The 21,469-nt window shown below is 51.1% G+C and overlaps 2 protein-coding genes and 1 long non-coding RNA gene across 17 annotated transcripts in view; 1 reads left to right on the top strand and 2 right to left on the bottom strand.

Moving 5' to 3' along the window:
* PAPLN (papilin, proteoglycan like sulfated glycoprotein) overlaps positions 1-13,719 on the top strand; it is a 34,790-nt gene extending 21,071 nt beyond the window's left edge. For both annotated transcript variants that reach the window (XM_088024522.1, XM_028090117.2), the window contains 9 exons: positions 751-1,231; positions 1,955-2,092; positions 2,238-2,362; positions 2,610-2,763; positions 3,301-3,438; positions 4,126-4,253; positions 4,354-4,462; positions 6,889-7,055; positions 10,620-13,719. In XM_088024522.1, the coding sequence (XP_087880648.1) occupies positions 751-1,231; positions 1,955-2,092; positions 2,238-2,362; positions 2,610-2,763; positions 3,301-3,438; positions 4,126-4,253; positions 4,354-4,462; positions 6,889-7,055; positions 10,620-10,795 (1,616 nt within the window). In that variant the 3' untranslated portion in view covers positions 10,796-13,719. The remainder of the gene's footprint in view (positions 1-750; positions 1,232-1,954; positions 2,093-2,237; positions 2,363-2,609; positions 2,764-3,300; positions 3,439-4,125; positions 4,254-4,353; positions 4,463-6,888; positions 7,056-10,619) is intronic.
* LOC148163863 (uncharacterized) lies at positions 3,897-10,078 on the bottom strand. Its single transcript, XR_015768482.1, has 2 exons — positions 6,833-10,078; positions 3,897-6,324 (listed from the first exon to the last, which is right to left on the bottom strand). It is a non-coding gene; the product is annotated as an uncharacterized LOC148163863 (long non-coding RNA).
* NUMB (NUMB endocytic adaptor protein) overlaps positions 12,941-21,469 on the bottom strand; it is a 173,491-nt gene continuing 164,962 nt past the window's right edge. For 11 of the 14 annotated variants that reach the window (XM_088024524.1, XM_088024529.1, XM_088024528.1 and 8 more), the window contains 4 exons: positions 20,652-20,945; positions 18,514-18,663; positions 15,913-16,152; positions 12,941-15,005 (listed from right to left, as the gene is read on the bottom strand). In XM_088024524.1, coding sequence (XP_087880650.1) covers positions 14,290-15,005; positions 15,913-16,152; positions 18,514-18,663; positions 20,652-20,945 — 1,400 coding nt within the window. In that variant the 3' untranslated portion in view covers positions 12,941-14,289. The remainder of the gene's footprint in view (positions 15,006-15,912; positions 16,153-18,513; positions 18,664-20,651; positions 20,946-21,469) is intronic. The other 3 variants (XM_028090334.2, XM_028090833.2, XM_028090905.2) reach the window with 3 other exon arrangements.

Here is a 21,469-nt window from a genome sequence, read left to right as displayed (position 1 = left end):
CCCCCACCCCCCCAGGGCTCAGCACCCTCTAGAGGCAGAGATGGAATGGTGGTCGGTGCCAGGATGGACAGGGGTGTCCCCACCTTGCCTGGGATGAGTCCTGGAGGGAGGTCGCCGAGGCCGGAGCATGTGTGGGCGGCACTGCCAGGGACTATCACGGGGACCTCAAAAGCCAGATGGGCTGGTGGTCAGGGTCTGCAGGAGGCTGGGACCCTGGGGGGGCTTTAAGCAGGGGCCAGCCACGTTCACGCAGAGAGGTAGAGTGGCCGTGCGGGGGAGGTGGGCGGTTAGAACAGGCAGGCTGGGGGCAGCTGCAGGTGGGCTCGAGGCTGGTGAGGGTTCCTGGGAACAAAAGGTGGGTCCCTCACTGGGCACCTTCACAGATGTTCCTGGGAGCCGAGGGCTGGGTTCTTATGAGCCAAGCCCTTGGGCTGCTCTGTGCGTGCACTCTCGGGACCTGGGTCAGGCATGGGGAGGGGAGGGGCATGAGGGGGCCAGTGCAGGTTGCTCATGGCCCTGACCTTCTGGAGGGCTGTAGTTCTGTGGGTGGAGCCCAGGTAGGTCTGGGCAGGGAGCAGACTCTGCCCCCAGGGCCAGGTCAGGGGTCTGGGCAGGGGTGTAGACGTGCTCCGTGAGCTGGGAAGGGCCTGGCTCCTAAGTCCGAGGCGGAGGGGATGGTGGGCCCTTGTTGGCAGGGCTCTGCTGGGCAGCGTCCTCGGCTTGATGACACGCACCTCCCTGTCCCCTCAGCCTACCCTGTGCGGTGCCTGCTGCCCAGCGCCCACGGCTCCTGCGCGGACTGGGCCGCCCGCTGGTACTTCGTCCCCTCTGTGGGCCAGTGTAACCGCTTCTGGTACGGCGGGTGCCATGGCAACGGCAATAACTTTGCCTCTGAGGAGGAGTGCATAAGCAGCTGCCGGGGGCCGCACGCTGGGCTCCGCCGGCCCGAGCCGGGGGCCACTGGCCCGAGCGCCCGCGCAGACGGTGGCGGCAGCGGTCCCGGAGGCCAGCAGGAGGCCAGCTGGCCCAGGACGGGGGCCACAGTCCCGACGAAGCTCTTGCCTTCCGGTGGCCTCGGGTGGCGAGAAGACCAAGAGCTTGGGCCAAGGAAGGAGTCCCACACGCAGGCGTTTGGAGAACGGCCCTGGGGCGCGGAGCTCGGGCCCCGAGTCCCTGGCCTGGATGGAGATGCCCGGCGACCAGTGCCGCCCTCCCACAGCTCCCCCTACAGGTGAGGCCTACCTTCCCTGGGACAGGGGCTGCACCTGTCGGAGCTAAAACCCTGAGGTCCCCAGGCCCTCCCTCCCCATCCCTAACCTCAAGTCCTCCAAACAGCCCTGCCTGGAGGGCCTCGGTCCTGTCGTTGTACACATGGGGAAGCTGGCATTGGAGACAGGAGACTTGCCAGTAGATGGTGCTGCCATCTTGGTCAGACCTTGCCCGTACACCCCGGGCCTGTCTAGTCAGAAAAGCTTGCAGGCTTCATGACCTTCGGCAAGTCCTCCAGCTTCTCCAAGCCTCAGTTTCTTGACCTATAAAATGGTGATATTCTCTCTTAGATTTAGTTTGGGTTCCACAGCCTTGGGACTGAGTCATGAGAGCTTTGGGGAGAGTAAAAACAAAATAAATAAAACTTTGAATTCCAAAGGGGTCAAGCATGTGGTTTAGTTCCCCACATGGACCTGTCGTGAGCAATCTGTCCCGGCCCCTCCATGCCCTGGGCTTTGCGCCTACCCTGCTGCTGTCACAGGACCAGGCTGAGGTCACAACGTCCAAGGGCATGTGGGGAGGATGGAGAGGGGGGATTCCCAAGGCCACGGGCTTCTGGAGCTGACCCCGAAAGTGCCAGACAGGATGGGCAGCCAGCTGTCTGTGGTGGAACACTGATGAAGGGGAGTCCCCGGTCCTGGCACTCAAGCCAGCAGTGCGGGTCCTCACCAGCACCCCCCGCCAGGGTCAGCTTGGCAGGCCCGGAGCCGTCCCTGGTGCAGGCCCCCCGGGGGCAGTTGGTGCAGCTCCTCTGCCAAGATGACACGTCCCTGGAGCCCCACGCCAGGTGGCAGAAAGACGGACAGCCCATCTCCTCCGACAGGTATGTGTATGGCAGCTCCCTGATGTCCCCTGGGATGGGAGCATGCATGCAGGGCTGCAGTCCCCTCTGGTAGGAGCACCGGGGCCGGAGGCAGGCTGGGCTTACTGTCCTCAGGAGCCCAGAGCTCAGGCCCCCACCTCCTCAGGCACAAGCCGCAGCCTGATGGCTCCCTGGTCATCAGTCCCCTGTGGGCAGAGGATGCTGGCATCTACAGCTGTGGCAGCAGCCGGCCAGGCCGTGACTCTCAGAAGATCCAGCTTCGTGTCACAGGTCTCTGCCCCGGGGATTCCCATGGGCCCCAGGCGGGAGGCCCTGGCTGGGAGGCCTGAGCCAGGTGCTCCCACACTGGAGGGGCCCTTCCTGCTGGCAGGGACTGTGTGCTCCGCGAGGGCCGAGGTGGAGGTCTTGCCCCTTGTGGCGCTCATTTTTCCACATGTCCCTGGCCAGCTTCATGGCCCTCCCCCTCCTTCCACCACATTCTTCCCACAGCTCACCCCTTCTCCTGGCCTCATGACAGGGGCTGATGTGGCCGTGCTATCTGCGGCTGAGCCAAGGCACTTCCCTCAGACCAGGGACCCAGCCCAGGGCCACAGTCCTCGGGACTCCAGCCTAGTGGGGGACAGAGGAAGCCTAGGGGCCGTCTCCTCCTTGCAGCCTTGGCCCACGACCAGGTAATAGTGCAGCAGTGCCGTCTGCTCTCAGCCGACCCCCTGGAGGGCCGGGGCTGATAGGGGTCTCAGTGGTGAAAGGAGGGGAGGGGAGGTGAGTCACAGCGCTCTGCCTGGTGAGGACAAGAGAAACGCGGCTCCCTGAGCACAGCCTCTTAGGAGGAAGGGGAGCCCTCCACCCCTCCCCAAACTGTTGAGGATGGCCCAAGGCCCAGGACACAGGGGCTGAGGGAAGGGAAACACACCGGGAGTTAGAGGGCCTGCGAAGGCCTTGAAGGAAGTTTATAGAGGCGTTGCGGAGGGCTGGAGGGCACAAGTCAAGGACCGAGTAGCAGAGGTGCAGGGCAGGGAGGTGACAGTCAAGATTCTGGGGCAGTGGGGGCGGGCAGTGGGGAAGGCAAGAAAGCCCCAGGTGATTGGTGATGGTGTCCTGCCCAGAACAAAGCAGCTTTGTTAGGAAGCTGAATCGGGCAGGAGAGAAGGGGCCCATGGGCTTGTGCAGAGGGCCCCCCTCATGGCTGTGGGGTGTTTGTTCTGCAGGCTGCTTCTGGACAGGAACCAGCCTGGGGTGGTGGACGCCCAACCAGGCCAGCGGATCCGGTTGACCTGCCGTGCTGAGGGCTTCCCGCCCCCAGCCATTGAGTGGCAGAGAGACGGGCAGCCCCTCTCCTCCCCCAGGTTTGTGTTCAGCTCCAGGCCAACCCTGTGCAGGCCTCGGGGGAGGGAGCTGCCAGGCGCCACCCCTGGTCAGTCCTGAGCAGGATTGCACGGGCTTGCTAGAGATGCTGCAGCCGGGCAGTAGGGCTCCTGGGGCAAACCAACATTTGGGTCTCTGGGTCTTTCCAGTGTGGTTAGTGGACAGAAGTAATGGGCCAGCTAAGGAGGGGTGATGGCTGAGGGACAAAACGGAGGCAGACCCATTTCTGGCTGTAATCATAACAGCTGACATTTCCTGTACTCGTTACGAGCCTGAGGCTTGTTCCCCATCGTGCAGTCCGCACAAGGGCCACGTTGCGGTAGGTGCTGTCTTACCCTGCTTATGCACAGGAGCTTAACACCACATAGCTCCTAAGCGGCAGAACCGAGATCTGAGCCCGCTGAATGAGTAGAGCAAGAACTAGAAACCCACACCGGAATTATTTTGTATCTGGAAGCTTGAAATGAGTTTTTTATTGCCAGGCTTAAAGGTCAGGCCCCTCCCAGTAAATGAGCGTACCAGCAGCTGGAGGACCTCAGGGCCTAGGGCCGGATGGCCCTTTGCTCAGACCCCACGGAACAGTAGGGGCCACTCAGCCCCTCCCCAGGGAAAGGAAGACCCTGCCAGCCCCCTGGGGATGGAGCCACCTGACTGTGCTTTGTTCCTAGACACCAGCTGCAGCCCGATGGCTCTCTGGTCATCAACCATGTGGTTGCGCAAGATGGTGGCTTCTATGCCTGTGTTGCTTTCAACGGTCAGGACCGAGACCAGAGATGGGTCCAGCTCAGAGTTCTGGGTAAGGTGGCAGTCCTGAGCGGAAGGTGACCTCTGAGGTCAGGCGGCATGGGTGGGGCAGGATTGGCGAGTGGCCAACAGTGCTTCCTCCTTGGGCCTAGGGGAGCTGACCATCACAGAGCTGCCCTCTACTATGATGGTGCCAGAAGGGGACACGGCCAGGCTGCTGTGTGTGGTGACAGGAGAAAGCGTAAACATCAGGTGGTCCAGGTAAGGCTCTGTTCCACACAGGCCTGGCCCTCAGACCCTCACACCTGAGGCTGTGCAGCCCAGAGAGGCGGCCCACCTTTCTGCAAGGATATTGTGGTTCGCACCATTCATTCTTCAACTCCTGCCTCCAGGGGAGGGGGCTGCAGCACCCTCTTCCTGACACAGTGAGGCCCCAGAGGACTGTCTCTCTTGGCCGGGCTATACCAGGGTTTCTCAACCTTGGCACTATTGGTATCTCAAACTGGATAATTTTCTTTTTTAAGATTTTGAGAGCGAGCCCGAGCATACAAGTGTGGGGGTAGGGGACAGAGGCAGAGGGAGAAGCAGGCTCCACGCGGAGCAGGGAGCCCGATGCGGGGCTCAATCCCAGGACCCTGGGATCACGACCTGAGCCAAAGGCAGACGTTTAGCTGACTGAGCCACCCAGGTGCCCTGGACTGGATAATTCTTGATTGCCGGGGCTGTCCTGTGTATTGTAGGATGTTTGGCAGCATCCAGGCCATCTACCCACTAGATGCCTGTAGGATCTCCCTCCCAAGTCATGACAATTGACAATGTCTAGAGACGTCTCTTAATGTCCCCTGAGTGACACAATCTCCCTCAGGGGTTGAGAACCACCGGGCTATACTCAAGTTTGGGGACTTCAGTGGTCTTTTACCCCAGATCAGTTGCTCTTTTATTCATTCTATCAGCAAATACTTTTTTGCCACCTTCTTCCTTGCCATGTGTCAGGAATAGCCTGGGCTCTGGGGATCTTGGTGTAATCTGAGCCCGCAGATACTCCCAGGCAGGAGATGGCCCCGTGTCCCCTGGGGTCCAGAGGTTTGCCCTCAATGCTGTGTGTGCCCAGAGGACGGAGGCTGCCTCCTCTCTGGGGGAATTCAGGAAGGACTGGCCACACATGTGACTTTGGCTGGGGCTTGAAGGCTGAGGAGGGGAAGGCTGTTCTTGACCGAGCCTCAAAGGTGAGTATAAGAGATGTCAAGACGGGAAGGGTCCTGTGCACAGGAGTAGGGAGGGCGGCCAGAAGCTTCTGTAGGCTTCTGAGCAGCTGTGCTCTGTGCAGACTTGCCCTGATCAGGTCCAGCCTCTGATGATTCTAGCAGGCCTGTATCTTCCAGTTTTGCCTCTCCTTGATCTTCCTAGCAGCAAACACGCTCAGGACTCCCCTCTTTAAAGCACAACAAAAGATACCCTCTTCTGACCCTGCATATCCCTGCAGACCCTGGCCTCATCTGGAGTCTCCCCCTCACAGCGGCTCACATCCATCCCCACTCCAGGGATACTGCCCTGTTCCTAAATCCTCTGGACAAATCGCAGTTCCCACACGACCTGCAGTGTCCTTCCACTGACAGCTTGCACCTCCCGACATGCTCCCTCCTCTTGGCTCCAGGAAACTACTGTCGTCTGGCCTTCTTCCTCTGGCCTGGCCCTCTTCCTCTGGCTGCTGCTTGTTTTCCTGGCTGGCTCATCTTCTCACACCAATCCCTTGAGAGGCTGTGCTTGGTCCCTGGTCTAACTTCACCTTGGGTAACCTTGTTGGCATGTGGTTTCCAGGATCATCCAGTGCTGATACACTATCTGGGTCTAGACCTCAAATCCAATGCCACCTGGTATCTTGTGGGCACCCAAAATGTAAAATGGTGGAAAAGAGCATTCACCGTTCAGCCCTCTTCCCCACTCTGGATCTCCCCATGGTGGAGGGGCACCACTCTTACCCAGTAACCCAAGCCCCGAACCTCTGTCATCCTTCATGTCTTCTCCCGACCTCGCACGTCTGGCCCTCACCCATGTGTGCACTTCTGCCGTAGCCACTTTCCTGCTCTCTGCTTTCAGGCTTGTCTTCGCCCCAGTCGGCAAGCCTTTCCAAGCACAGATACCTGGTCAGTCCTGCTTAGCTCACACCCCTCCATTCCCCCCAGGGTCCAGGCCAAACTCTGTCTAGGCTGTGTCCACTTCCCTCCCTGCTCTGACCATGGCCTCCCTTTGAGCTCACAAGCCCCCTCGTTCTCCCTTTCACCGGCCAACTGTTCCTCCTCGTCCTCAGGTCAGGGCTCAGCTAGGTCATCCTCAGGGAAGGTGCCCCTAAGCACCTGTACCCCAGCCAGTGCCCTCAAGGCAGGGAGCACTTTTGTCCCTCACCTAGCACAGGGCCTGGCACCTCATGGCTGCTTGAGAGACCTTTGTTGATGAAAAGTGAGAGCGGGGTTCCTTTGTGGATTAAAAGGCAAATTCACAATAATTTAGATCAGTGTGCTCAGTTGGGGTGAGTTCACCTCACTTCTGAGTTACTTTGCTCTGAGAATGTTCTTTTTGGCACCCTGCCCCATCTCTTTCTCGAGGTGAGGGTCATCTGTCCACAATGATTACCTCCTCCCTTTGTCTCCTGGGCCTGGCCGGCTCTCCCACAGTCCTCTCCCCTCCAGGAACGGGCTGCCGGTGCGGGCTGATGGGCATCGCATCCACCAATCCCCAGATGGCACGCTGCTGATCCACAACCTGCAGGCCAGAGATGAGGGCTCCTACACGTGCAGTGCCTACCGTGGAAGCCAGGCAGTGAGCCGCAGCACCGAGGTGAAGCTGGTCCCACCGGGTAAGAGACCTAGCCCAGGGACTTGTGCCCTAGAGCTGGCTTTGTGCTGCACAGGGCGGGGGAGGGCAGGCTCTGCGGGCTGGGGGGGACCCTAGCCTGTGTCCTGGCTCACTCTGCCAGTTCCTGGTAGTGTCACCCGTGGCAAGGGGCTCAACCTTCCTGAACCTCTCCCCTTCCATGTGCAGCAGGCGACTCCAGCGCCTGAGGGAGCTCTGGTGAGGGTGAAGGAGATGGTGCAGATGATGGGCATCTGGTAACAGCTTAATAGGCATTATCAAATATTATTTAGACTTACTAATTTTGAGAAATAGGATTGACTGGAATTTCATTATAATCCTTACGGCAGATAGACTGTTAAATGTGTCCATTCTAATCAAGGTGGCAAAAAAATGATCCTATGATTGAAAAGTGCCTTTGACCATATAACCCAGAAAGGGAAGGGCAGGGATTAGTATCACCATCGTACAAATGAGACAGATATCCAGACACCTTATGTGATGTTTCTTCAAGTCACACAGCAAATGAGGGGCTAAGTTGGGATTAGACCCTAGTCCTCATATTTAATATTCTTTTCCTTAAACGACTGTAGCTATAACTGGGCAGAATTTTACTTGCATTATTCAGTAGTTTATGTTCTTCAGCTCTTGCTCAGAGTTATAGATCAGTGAACCTAAGGACCATGTTGTAAAACAATTAGTTTCATACCACTAAGAAAAAAATGCCGCTAAAACGGTTAAATGACACTATGCTAAGACACGATCAATTCAGATGCAGTCCAATTGGAGAGGTGTTAAAATGGGAAAATCAGCGCATCTCAGAATTGTTAAGATAGACATGAGCTCTATCGTCAAAGAGGCCAGAGGGCAAGGGGGAGTGGGAGGCCTGCCCTCTGCCCAGCCTGCTCTTTCATGTGTCCTTGGTGCAGGCTGACTGACCAGTAGGGCAGTGCCCCGGGCCGAGCTGCCGGTTCTCGAGGCCTGAAGCAGACTTTTCAGGACGACCTCTCCTGTGCTGTCTGCCTGGATGCTCATGGCGGTCAGGGCCACAGCACGCACCAGGAGAGCTGCTATACCAGGGGTACGGGGCCTGCTACGCTGTGGGTGGGAAGAGGCCAGCACTAGAGGTTGAAGGTCCATGGTAGAAATGTCGCTTAGTGAATCAGACTGACACGTAGGCTTCCGGTTTCTGAGCTCCTTAGGATAGCCATAGGACTCGAGTCCCCGGGGCCCCGCGCAGTGCTCAGCATCACTAAGTGCTCAGGCTTGGTGACTGCAGGAGGGCATTACACCTTCGCAAAAGCGCTAGACCACCAGGGCCATTTTTCCCCTCCGCCCTGCCCAGCAGATTGATCTCTTGTCTACAACCAGATTTACAAACCAGAATGCAGATTTGGGTAAGAGAGCTGTCAGGGGACCCAGGTGTTCATGTTTGTGACTCGTTGTAGACACGTCTGCTTGGGAAGCCAAATTAGAAACTTGTCTGATGGCAGAGTCTGGTGGGGCTCTTGCTTGTGTGGTCGCACACTGAAATGTCTGATGTGACCTGCCTCCTGGACAGGACGCCTTTCTCCTGCCCTCTGCTGGATGAGTGTTGCTCATCTCCTATTTTGTGGGCACCTTTCTTGACTAGAAGCTGTCTCGCCCCTCCCTTTGTATTCATTCTTTTGATTATGCTTTTTGTAGGGTCTCACTGCTTGAGGCTGCCTCACTTTGCCCCATTTGTGGTCTGGTGGCATACTGGAATTGGTGTTAGTGTCCAGGTAGCGGGCTTTAAGCTAGTCATGCTCTGGTGTAAGGGACATGCTTCCAACCTTCTTGCCTAAAAGACCGGGGTGAGAAACGGAAAATACTGTAGCGATAAAACACAGGGGCTCATGCACTTTTTCTGAATGAGAGGGAATGAGGGGCTATGAAGCAAAACATGGTCAAGCACTCAAATTTTAGCCACAGTCACTCTGTGCCCAAGGTGCTGTTCCCATCTCCATTTCAGGTGAGGAAGCACAGGCAGAGAGCTGAAGTAACTGGCCAAAGTCACCCAGCTGGGAAGCAGGAGAGCCAGGACTGAGCTCAGGCAGTCTGGCTCCAGAGCTGGTGTGGTTAACCACTGTGCTGGGCACCTAACCTCTGGGCCCTTCACAGGCCCCGGGCTGCAACTGCTGAGAGAAAGTCGTTATCAAAGTTACTGATTTTTTAAAACAATATGCATAAATGGCTTGATATTTATATAAATGTAGGTATGGTTGGCCCCTGAGCAATGCCAGCGATTAGGGGTACTGACCCTTGGTGCAGTCAAAAATCCACATAGAACATTGACTCCCAAAAACTTTGCTAATAGCCTGTTGACCAAAGCCCTCCTGATAACACAGCACATATTGTATGTGTATTATATACTGTATTCTTACAGCAAAGAAAGCTAGACAAAATGTTAAAATCATAAGGAAAATGCATTTACAATACTGTACAGTATCTAGTGAAAAAAATCACGCGGACCCGCATAATTCAAACCCATGTTGTTTAAGGGTCAGCTGTAGTTAGTACTCTCATTATACTGATATTCCTAACCTGTAGAGAATCAGGTACTAAGACTACTGAGGTATAATCTTTTTTGTTGTATTTTGGGAGGAAGGAGGGGGAGAGGAGATGAAGATAAGCCCCAGGAGGTCTGACTTAAGGGGAAGGTGCTATTCAGGCCTAAGTCCAGCTGAGTCACAAGAGCCCCTTCCAGAAAGAAAAGGGAAGTTAACTAGATGAGGCCACTTCAGTCCTAAGATGAAGCAGCGGAATAAAACACCCACAGGGATTTTTTTTTTTTAATTTCTATGCCCACTGTGGGGCTTGAACTGCCGACCCTGAGATCAAGAGTCACTTGCTCTACAGACCCAGCCAGCCAGGCGCCCCTCTCACAGGGATTTTTAAGTTCCCGAAGCTCCTAGTACATTCAGAGGGGGCAGCAGCAAGCATTTTGTGCTTAGTGCAGTGTTAGGGCCATAGCTCATTAGGCTCTTCTCCTAACTGCCTTGCCTAATGCTCGCTTGCTCTCTCGGGGGGGGGGGGGGGGCGGGGGGAGTGGGAAAATTGGGAAGATGGGGAATGAAGTGACTGAGATAAACTGGGGCTACTGAAGGCACAAACCTTTTGAGGTTAGAGGAAATCAGCAGTGAGAGAAAGAGACAAGACAGCTCTGGCCCAACTCAAAATTTTACTTCGGGCTGATCCCCCCACCCTCCCTTCCCAATCCAGGGGCTAAGGCAATTGTCACTCAGCTCTTCAGGTCACAACAGCAAGGGTAGGGAGTTAACTTCAAGAGGTGTCACCATGTGTAGTCAGTGCCTGAGAGTCTGCCCTGGGCTGAGGTTGCAGGACCACTGCGTGCCCAGGTGAGGCCCATGGCGGGGGCGGGGGTAGGAGATGCACACAGGTGATAAAAAAAGAATACAGAGCAACTGTGCTTTTTGGGAATCTGGCAGTTCTGTTGCTTTCCTCTTAAGGCAAAGAAAGGGGAGGTGGGACTTTTCAGCCTCCACAGCTTCCTTACCCCTTTGTCTCTCCCCGGTTGTCTCCGCAGCACTGCCCGCCCAGCCCAGGGCCCTCGGCAGGGAGTGTGCCGATCAGCCTGAGCTGGCCAACTGTGATCTGATCCTGCAGGCCCAGCTCTGTGGCAATGAGTACTACTCCGGCTTCTGCTGTGCTAGCTGTTCCCGCGTCCGGCCTCACGCTCAGCCTGTCTGGCGGCAGGGATGAAGGCTAGCCGCAGCCCCAGTCCTGAAACAACTCCCGGTCCGTGGCCTCTGGCTGCCAACGGGCTCTACCCTTCAGAGAGAGAACGGGACTCTCGGCCCGCCGCGCCTCAGCAGCCGCCGGCACCACAGGTCGCTGGCACGAGGAGTCCGCTTGGATAAGCACACCCTTTATGGCTTCCCTCTATCATTTGTTATACAGGATCAATTCAATGGGTTCTAAAGCAAGCTACCAGGGTTCTCGATTCATTTAAAGCTGGGTGGGAAGGTGTGTGATGGTTTCAAAGTTAACATGTATCTCACACGGGGCACACTCGTTCCTGCCGTGTCGGGCAATTTTTCTGTTAGAACTCCCATCTCCTCTAGGGTCAAACAGTGGTTCACTGCTCTAGTCGTCAACCTCACCCTTCCAGGCAGTGTGGCAATCAATCAGCTTCAACTCCCACCTATACGTCCAGTTAATGGCATGTTTGTGAAAGCTCTTGCCAAAGAGGAATACGGCACATAACACTCAGTACAGGGATCTGGGACGGAGGAGCAGCAGCTCATGATGGGAGCATGCCAGAAGTGGGGGGGGGGCTCCTTACTTTCCTCAGGAAGCTAGTGCCCGAAGCCCTCCTCCTGAGGCCAACATGCAGAGCCTGGTTATGAGGATCACCTCACCCCTGCATCAAGCTGACCTGCTATGTACAGTGACCAGCTGGGAGCCTCTCCTCCCCAAGCAGGAATCTGTGAGGCAGAACCAGACTATTAAAAACACGCATCAGCAGGCTAAGGGAGCAAAGGAGGGGAAGGCAATACATTAACAACGAAGTGGTTTCAGAAATGGTTTGAGTAGGAAGAAGTCCTCCTCCATCTCTCAGAACCTCCAGTTCCTCGCTGCTAAACAAGAGGCCTGGATTCAATGAGCTTCCAGGTCCCTTTCCACTTTAACCTTCTACACATCCTCCAGAGGACTGGCTGGACCTAAGTGACAGGTTATTCTGGGACATAGGCATTACAGAGAAAGCTTTTACTACCAGCACACTGGTTGGAAAAGAGACAAACTGCATCATGGGTGAGTGATACTTCTTGGTCTACCTCTCATTCAACACAGGAAACATGGGTTAGGGGCAGAGGTGTTTTTATCTTTCCACTTAAAAAAATACAGAGGAGTATCTCCTTTCATTTACCATGGCTGGTTTTGCTATACGAACTGGAAACTAAGGGCTACTTTCTTGGACTCCCCAGTTCTCGCCAACTGGCAACATCATTCAGAAGTAAGTCTGAGGTTAGCTAGCTCTTCTCAGAACTAGTCACAGAGTAGTGGGCTAAGTACAGGAGAGTAACACTCAAGCTAGACCAGTGGTTCTCAACTCTATTCCATATTGGGAACTTGAAAAACAAACAAAAAAAAACAACCTGGGGTCCTCCCCCAACCACTTTGATTTAATTGGCCTGGAGTATGGGCCAGTGTGAGGATTTTAAAAGTTCCCCAGGTGATTCTAGTATGTATCCAAGGCTCCAAGGCTGAGACTCACCGCTCCAGCAGGGCCTTTCAGAAGGTGAACCTTGGTTCCAGTGTATTTTCTGATGACTAGGCTGGGGTGGGGGGGGTGGTGCTGAGATTCTGTACCTCTAACTCAGCTCCTAGGTGCAGTCCATGCTCCTGTTCCAGACCACACTTTGAGCAGCAAGAATCTGACATCAGAGATATGCTTCGGATCAACCAAAGCCTAAAGTAGAAACACAAAAGTGAATTTTAAGAATATACTAGTCCTGGTGGGCAAAATAGATGAAGGGGATTAATCCAGAGGTACAATCTTCCAGTTATAAGTCACAGAGATGAAAAGTCTAACACAGGGAATATAGTCAATAATATTGTAATAGCATGTATGGTGACAGATGGTGACCACACTTATTGTGATGAGCACTGCGTAATGTATAGAATTGTTGGATCAATATGTTGTACACCTGAAACGATAACAGTGTATGCCAATTATACTTCAATAATAAAGAATATACTAGTCCCAATAAAAGATTTTCTAGCCACCAAACCAGAGTTCTGTAGCAGCAGCAGAACGGAGCAAGAACAGACCAAAAAGAACTAAAAGTAAACACACTTGCTAATAAAGAAAAGGGGAAAGACCAGCCCTTCATGGGCAAAAGCTTCTACCACGAACATTTATTTTTGTTAAAGCAGATTATAAATTCTCATCAGTACAAATATATATAACTTACATTTGATTGTAAGGCCAACGTTCAAAAGTAAGAATGAGATGGGACCTCACGTTGTTACCAGAGGTCAAGAGGCCGCCACTGGCAACGGGACGTTCTGATCACAAGTGGGGGGGACAGATGCACACACAGCTAATAGAACTAGAATCTCCATCCCCACAAAACTCGTGGGGACAAAACCTAAAGGACAAAACAAGACCCACCAAGACCCACATGACAAACCAACACAGTAGCCTGCGCTCCCCATCAACGGACGTGATTCTGTCATTGCCACCTTAGTGTTAAGTAGAGGATTAACATAAACAGCAGTATATAAAAGAAAATGCATATTCTCTATATTTAGACTGATTCCATTAAAATAAAGACATTAGAATTTCATCACAGGTTTAAAACCAGGACAATACTGCTCTTTCATTTTCTTTAAAACTACAACCTAGTGACTGTATTGGTCATATGCATGATTGTTGCTGCAATGTGCTACTTACAATGAATGATACCAAATAAGCTAGGGACCCCATCTGCAACTCCCCACCTTTCCTCTCTCCGCTTCAATAGGCATCACTGATAAATCAATCTTATGTACAATTTCTTACAGCTAACCCTTTTACCTTTGGCAAGATTACTTACAACTCATAAAACTTTTTAATATTGAGAACTATTTAAAATATTCTAAATGCATAAAAATAAAGATTTTGGCTTTTTTTTGATATATATATTTATAATATTTATTCTTACTCAAAGTGGAAGCTCAACTTTGCCCCTAAAATATAGCTCTGTTGGGCAGCTGCTGATGTGCCCTCCTGGGAATTCTGGCGACATAGCCTGCCTCCCGTCCCCAGCCCAAGCACAGGCCACCATGTTCTTGATCTCTAAGGCCAGTACTGAGAGGCGGCAGGTGAATGGCCTGAAAAACAAAGGGAGATTGTTTTGCTTCCCGTTGTGTTTTATATTCCAGTAAATGTGCTTTGAATAGATTCCTGTTCAGATATTTCTGCCCCTCTGTTGCCAGAGATTTGTAAGGGGCTGAGGGAGTAGGAGGGGGACAGAGGGCAACATTTCCTTGACTTCTTTAGCCTAACTGCAAGACAACTCTTCTCTAGGAATGTTTTTTCCATTTTTTTCAAAATCACCTCTCCTAGCACTCTCTGCCTGGACATGCCTTGGGACCTTTGGGATTGGTGAAAAGTATACTAACTGGGAACACAAAGTTCCCTTTGCTCCTTTGACCTCTGCCCCTGCTCTTGCTAAGTACAGACAAAATACATAAGCCATAGAGACTGCTTAAAGTTCAATTTCAAACGTCTTCTGTAAGTCACTGGAGAAAGGATTGGTGGGAGAGGGGTTAGTACGCTGCTTGGACTTGCTTTCTAATGCAGCCCACTGGGCTTCGAAAGGATCCACTGGGCAGGTGCCTGCAGGAACCTCTGTGTGCTTATCTCCTGAGGCCAACCTGCCATCGTCTACACCATTGAAAGCTGCAGAACCATTGAGGTGCTGAGCAGGCGGCTTAAAGAAGGGACTGGCAGTAGCACTGCTCGTCTCATACTGTGGGAATGTCTGCTGCTTGACCAGGCTGGGAGACTGATGGGGGTGGGCGGCCTGAGGGTGGCCTGCAGTGCCAAACACGTTGGCTACCATCTGGGAGGGAGTGATACCCACCACAGGCACATTAGGGGCTGGATAGGGCATCCCATTGGCCACAGGATAGGACTGGGCAGGGACAAAGGCTGGCTGCAGGGGTGGGACCACGCCCACTGGCACAGGCTGAGAGGTGAGGAATGCGTTCCCTTGGAAAGGCGGCGCTGGCTGGGTCATGGCAGTGGGTGGAGGAGGCTGGAGAACTGGCTGCAGAGGAGCAGCTGAGGCCTGGGGCTGCTGCGCCCGGACGCTCTTGGACACCTCTTCTAACCAGCGGTCAGCCTCAGAGGGAGTGCGTCTGTGACCAGCCTGCAAGAGACCTGGAGATGCAGCACCAGAAGATTGACCCCACTCGGTCCCTGGGAACGAACAAGAGGGAGAGAGACAAACGAATCAGAATCTTTAGGGGTTTCTTTTCTTTCCTGATAACCTTGGTTACCTGAATGAGCCTAACAGGTGGAACAAGTCCCTCAGTGGGATATTTTGTGGTTCTGGCCGGTGGGAGAAAAGTCTCTATTACCAGCCGAGGAGGGGTTGTTTTAGGACAAAGGGAACCTGTCAGACCATGCTGCTGTCTCAGCCATGCTGAGGAGCTGTCTAGATAGGGCTCGACTGCACAGAATGAAGGCAGCTGGCTGGCATCAGAAACCCTTTCCTACTGCTGTGGCTCCTCCATGGTACAGAAACCAGCTTGCACATGCTCTGAAGGGCCCAAGGTGATTCACCTTCTGCTCTAACAGAATAAAAAGAAAATAACCAGTAACTTGGCAATGTGCCTCGTGGCCCCCGTCTCGCTTCAAGACACGTTATCCTTCAGGTGAACTGCCTTCATTACTATTTAAAATTTGTTCCGATTTTATAGTTAACAAATGTTCACTATAGGAAAACTAGAAAGTATAGAAAAATATGAAGTACTTTTGGCAGCCCTTTCTGTAGGCCTGCCATCGTACGTGGGGTACCCCCTTGCTGTGGGCATGTCCACACATCTCCAAATTCAGTGGTTGACTCAGGGCAGGGCCCAGGAATCTGTATTTTATGAAAGCTCTAGGGGGTGATTCTGTTTCATAGTCCTAAGAACTATCAAATCTAATCCCTTGAGTTCCTCTCCTTCACCATCCTCTCCTAATACTAGTGTATTTCCAGGGGGGAAACATACTGTTCCTGAAAGGATTTCTCCCTGGTTCCCACTCGGGTAAATGGTTGGTTTCTTAATCGGCGTCACTCATCTGATCCCAGAATCCTCACCACCATCCATGGCCACCTTACCCGAATGTGTGGCTGCAATTCCCTTGTTAGCAGCATCAGGGGCATGGGCCCAGGGGTTGGTTTCACGCACAGGCATTGCTACGGGTGCTAGAGCAGTGTGGGCTGGCTTAGCAGCAAGCACATGGAAGGCTGAGTCAGTGCCATTAGCTACAATGGGAGCAGACAACACCGATGGAGTTAATGCATGCGGGGTGGACGGGCGACCCCCTGGAGCTGGGTCAGTCAGGCCAATGGGCGATACTGGTGGAACAGATAAGACAGAAAAGTTGGTGTTGGGATAACCATGCCCTCTTGCAGTGGGTACACAAACCTTTTGGCAAAAAGGGAATTAGAGGTTGTAATTAAAATAGCTATACTGATAAAAAAAAAAGTCAAATGACCATTCTAGGAAAATCTGTGTATAGGGGGAGAGGGAATGAAACCTAGAAAAACAATTTCCAATTAAGTTGAACAGAGCTGCTTTGTCTTACAAGCAGCGAAAATCTATTCTAGATATAGCTTAGCCTTTGGCATAATGATGTAGATAAAGCATTTCCTTCTCCTACCACTTTTCCAAAAGATAAAATTATGCCAACAATAACAATGGGTTAAATATAATGATCCCTTATGATCATTAATAGTACTTCAGCGTGCATCATCCTATTTAATTCTTTCAAAAAAGAGAGAAGTATACCATAAAGCTGGTATGCTCATACTATAAATGAGAAATCAAACTTGGAATATGTTTTCATTTGTTTAATAAATTTGTAATTCACTACAGAATTAATTTCATCTTTCTTTTTTGAAGTTTTTTTCCCCCTCAGGAATGGTCATAATATCTCAAAGTATTACTATTCTTTCCTCTCTCTTTATTAAAAAGCTCTTAACCCTTGCTCCTTTACTCCAGATATCTATTCCATCAGTTTCTATTCCTTAGTCCGGCTCTCTATCATATTTAGTTTGGAGCAGACAAGCAGGCACCTTCCCCTGCCCTTTGCTTTAATCACTCCCTCTTTAAGACTAGGCAACCATGCTTATGGCATTGGTACTATTTACCCCAGGCTTGTCTAAAAGCCTAGCTCACCCATAGACTGGGAGCCCTTTAAAGGCAGGGAAAGGACTATGTTCTTCCAGTTTTGTACATCCCATTGTAAATAGGCACAGAGGCAACAGAATGTAACAGACACGATATTCAGAAAGACCTGGGTTTAAATCCTGGCTGTGCATTTGAAAATTTGCTCAATCTCTCTGAGCCTCATCTTCCTTATCTGTAATGCTTACCTCAAAGGGTTGTTGTGGGGATTAAATGAGATGAGAAAATGCATGAGTCCTTACCAAGATATGGCAGACACTGTGCTAGTAAGTGCTCAATAAATTGTGCCTATTATAGGTATTACAAATATTTGTTAGATGAAATGAAAAGCCATTTGGTGCACATGATTATAATGGATTTTTTTTTGTTTCTGTTATTAAGAAGAGACTCTGAAGGAAAGCATGTAGTATCCCCCTGACAGGAACCGGGTACTGTCGCCACAGCAAAACTTCTGAGCTCTTTCTCAAAAGAAATGAAGAAATGGTGATTATAAGAGTTCAAATTCTAGAAGTCTGTAATTTAAATTATATATAGACTCTTTGTGGACTTCAGAGTCAATACCAACTATTAACTCAGCATCTATGAAAACAACTTTTAGTAACTCCTCAATGCCTTTACAAAGGCAAATTTTAGGATACTTGTTATAGAAGATGAAATGAACTAAAAAGCCAAAAGAAATGCCTTTTTCTTTATGAGCCTCTTGTGACAGGGTGGAAACTAGGTGAGTCCAGGGCTTCTCAACCTTGGCACTATTGATAATTTGGGCCAGATAATTCCTTGTTGCGAGGGCAGCTATCGTGTGCACTGAAGGATGTTTAGTAGCATCCCTAGCCTCTATGCATGACAGTAGCAACCACCCCTCCCAGGCCATAACACCCAAAAATGTCACCAATGAATGCCAAATTTTCCCCGAAAGGAGCAAAATTGCCCTGGGTTGAGAACCACTCTGCTAAAGAAAGCATACACCGTGGGATGCCTGGGTGGCTCAGTAGGTTAAGCATCTGCCTTGCGCTCGGGTCATGATCCCGGGTTCCTGGGATTGAGTCCCTGTTGGGCTCCTTGCTCAGCAGGGAGAACTGCTTCTCCCTCTGCTGTTCCCCCTGCCTGTGCGCTCTCTCTCTGACAAATAAATAAATAAAATCTTTAAAAAAAAAAAAAGGCATATGTTGGAACCAACTCTGATGACTGCTGCTTCTAAGCGAGCTAGCTGGAACCTCTGACTCTTAACAGTTAAGTGGCAAATAAAGCAGTGGGTTGGGGACTACAAAAACTCCTAACAGAATGGGATCAAAGATGACAGGTACATGCAAAGTGATAAATGCAGACATTTTAGAAAACAGGAGTGGGGACAGAGCACAAAGACATTGTGAAACAGGGGAATTAATGACTCTGAGACATTATCAGACAGGGAAATTAATGGGTCTGACCAGCTCTTGGGAAACTCAGGATGCCAATCTAGAGTCAGTGAGCTGTGCCATAAAAGTACAAGCGTCAAAGAGAACAACTGAATGGGCCCAGAGGGCACGCACCTTGAAAGGCAGGAGACTGTGGTGCTATCACCGTCACTGGTTTGGTCATTGGGGCAGATGAGAAGGGGTCCTCGGAGGGTGTGCTGAAGGCATTGGTGATCTGTGAGCACAGGGAGCTGATACTCTCTGCCTCTCCTTCTACTTCTGGCACTGCAAGGGAAACAGAAAATGGCTCCAGACAGAAAAACGGAATAATCCTGAAATATAACAGTATGACACAAGGTGGCATTTTATAATGCATCCCTTATTTGTGAAAGGAAAAGTCTCAACTGTCAAGTGGGGCTATAAAAGCAGCTTCAAAAAACTGATACAAAATGTCAACAATTCATGTACTAAGGAGTATCTTCCTTCCTGCCAATCTCCAGATTTCTTTATTTCCTTTCCTGTGTGAAACTACTGAGAACTTGGTGTTCTCTTTTTGTGCCAGTTAAGCTAGATCTTTCTGGAAGACATCTGCAACCTGTTTGTCTTCCAACTAGTTTCCAAGGTCTGAGTACAGTTCTGGAGCCACTTAGTAACTCTGTCAGGAAATGGGTTAAAGTCAGGGGCACCAGTGCAGCTCTATCTTTTTCTCTGTAAGAAGCTACGAGAGGGGGGGCACCTGGGTGGCTCAGTCGTTAAGCGTCTGCCTTCGGCTCAGGTCATGATCCCAGGGTCCTGGGATTGAGCCCCGCATCGGGCTCCCTGCTCCGCGGGAAACCTGCTTCTCCCTCTCCCCTCTCCCACTCCCCCTGCTTGTGTTCCTGCTCTCGCTATCTCTGTCAGATAAATAAATAAAATCTTTAAAAAAAAAAAAGAAGCTATGACAATGTCGTCACTCATTTTTTCCCGAAGTAGCAAGTATAGGGGCGCCTGGGTGGCTCAGTCGGTTAAACGTCCAACTCTTGGTTCTGGCTCAGGTCATGAGCTCAGGGTTGTGAGACTGAGCCCTGCATCAGGCTCCGTGCTGGGCATAAAGCCTGCTTAAGAGCCTCTCTCTCCTCTCTGTGCCCCTTCTCCCACTCCACACCCCACCCCCGCTCTAAAAACAAAAACACCAAAGTAGCGAGTATATGAACTGTGATAATATGAAAAAGCAAATGGAGGTCCAGGACTCCAGAGCCTTTGTTCTTAATATTGACTCTGGGATACTTCTATTTCACTGGGGAAGCTGATAATGTGTGTTGGACCTTTGTTTTGCTCAGCTATGAAAAGAATAGTTTTTGTTTCCCATCTGCTCCAGAGGGAGAACTGAAGACAAGGTCCTGAAAGCATCTGGAGTTTCCGTTTTTACAGGAGCTGAGAGCTGGAAAGAGCTTCAATAATCATCTAGTCCAACTGTTATGTAGGTCTAGTTTCATATGTCAAAAAAACTTAACTCTCTGGACTTTTATATATCATCAGTGGGAGTGTCTTAGTGAAAGACAGCTTCCTCATATCCTGTTAGAGTACTGGCTCGACATGTCTCAGAGCAAAGTAAAAAAGAGCCCAATAAAAGCACTGACCAGATCTGACACTTTAGCTCCGGATCTTATGATGAGGATAGAGCTACCAGGGCTGGCTCAGCTGTACAGGGGCCACACAAAGGCCTGTGTGGCAGTTCTGAAAGGTAATGGATATGTGTGAGCAAGCCCACTGTCTCTGATGAACAACAGATTTTCAATTTAAACAGGAAACCCGTTTAGAGTTTCCTCTGTATGGCGAACGAGCCACAAGGGCAATGAGCACTTATCCATTTCTTCTGGTACACTGACGGTAATGCTATTTGAATAGATGTGTTTCCAAAGCCTTTTAAATTAATTCTCTGTTGGGTCCCAAATGGTAGAATAAGAACGGAAACTCGAGACCCCTGATGTTCGGAAGCAGGTTGGCTGAGAGGTAGTGTACTTCCATCAGGACAAACCGCAAACCCTGTAGCTCAGTCTATGAATTCCCATCGTGGTTCTGTTACCTATTTGTTGAAAAGAAATGAACAATTCACGTCCCCCTCCAAGAACCTTCGTTTTTTCCCCAGTGGGTAATGACACGAGATACATATAACCATCAACCAGCCTCAGGGAGAGGGGGTAGCTAGCTTGATGGGATTAGTGTCTGCCACGGGAAGTGATGATAATGCTTCAGTGCTGGAGCACCAGTGAGTCAGGTGGATGCTGCATTACCTGCATTTTTTATGGGGAAATCAGTCTTCCTCTGCATAGTGGAAGGCAACTCGTTGATGCGCAAGGATAGCTGGCGTTTAAAGGGTGACATCTTCTGGCTGAGAGCAGGAAATCCTCGGAACGAGCCTTGGCGAGCAAGCTGTTCAATGGGTGCATGCCGACGCGGGATGGCATGAGGATTGCTCGTCTCCAGGGAGGCAGTGGCATCCGAAGTGGGAGACGTGGGAGAGGATGGGGGTGGGGCAGTGCTGCCAGGGGCCACCGATGAACCAACAACTGTCTTATCTGTTTCAGCTCAAGAAAGTCAAGAGAAAGAGGACCTTAGCAGTCTTCAAATAACTCCAGCTTACACAGCTGAGGAACTCAAAACCCTCCTAGGTCCTTTTACCCATCTCCTTCCCAATGTCTCTTAAAGAACAGGTTAGAAGCAGGGCTCAGATCTCCTATATTTCAGACAGATAAAAGGTTTAACATCCTACTACACATCATGGCATATCTACTAAGACACAAATATTAGATCTTTGATTCTCATGCAATGATTCATAGCTTAAGACTTGAAGACTCTGGGGCACCTGGGTGGCTCAGTTGGTTAAGCGACTGCCTTCGGCTCAGGTCGTGATCCTGGAGTCCCGGGATCGAGTCCCGCATCGGGCTCCCTGCTCGGCGGGGGGTCTGCTTCTCCCTCTGACCCTCCCCCCTCTCATGTGCTCTCTCTCTCAAATAAATAAATAAAATCTTAAAAAAAAAAAAGACTTGAAGACTCTGACCAAGATTAAAAAAAAAAAAAAAACCAGCACCTATGAACTCCTAATGTGAGG

Source organism: Eumetopias jubatus, unplaced genomic scaffold (assembly GCF_037043125.1).
Source record: "Eumetopias jubatus isolate StellerSeaLion01/CBP00866 unplaced genomic scaffold, mEumJub1_p1.0 scaffold_7, whole genome shotgun sequence".
Classification (NCBI taxonomy): Eukaryota; Metazoa; Chordata; class Mammalia; order Carnivora; family Otariidae; genus Eumetopias; species Eumetopias jubatus.
Note: the sequence above shows the minus strand (reverse complement) of the source record. Positions and strands in the feature narration are given on the sequence as shown.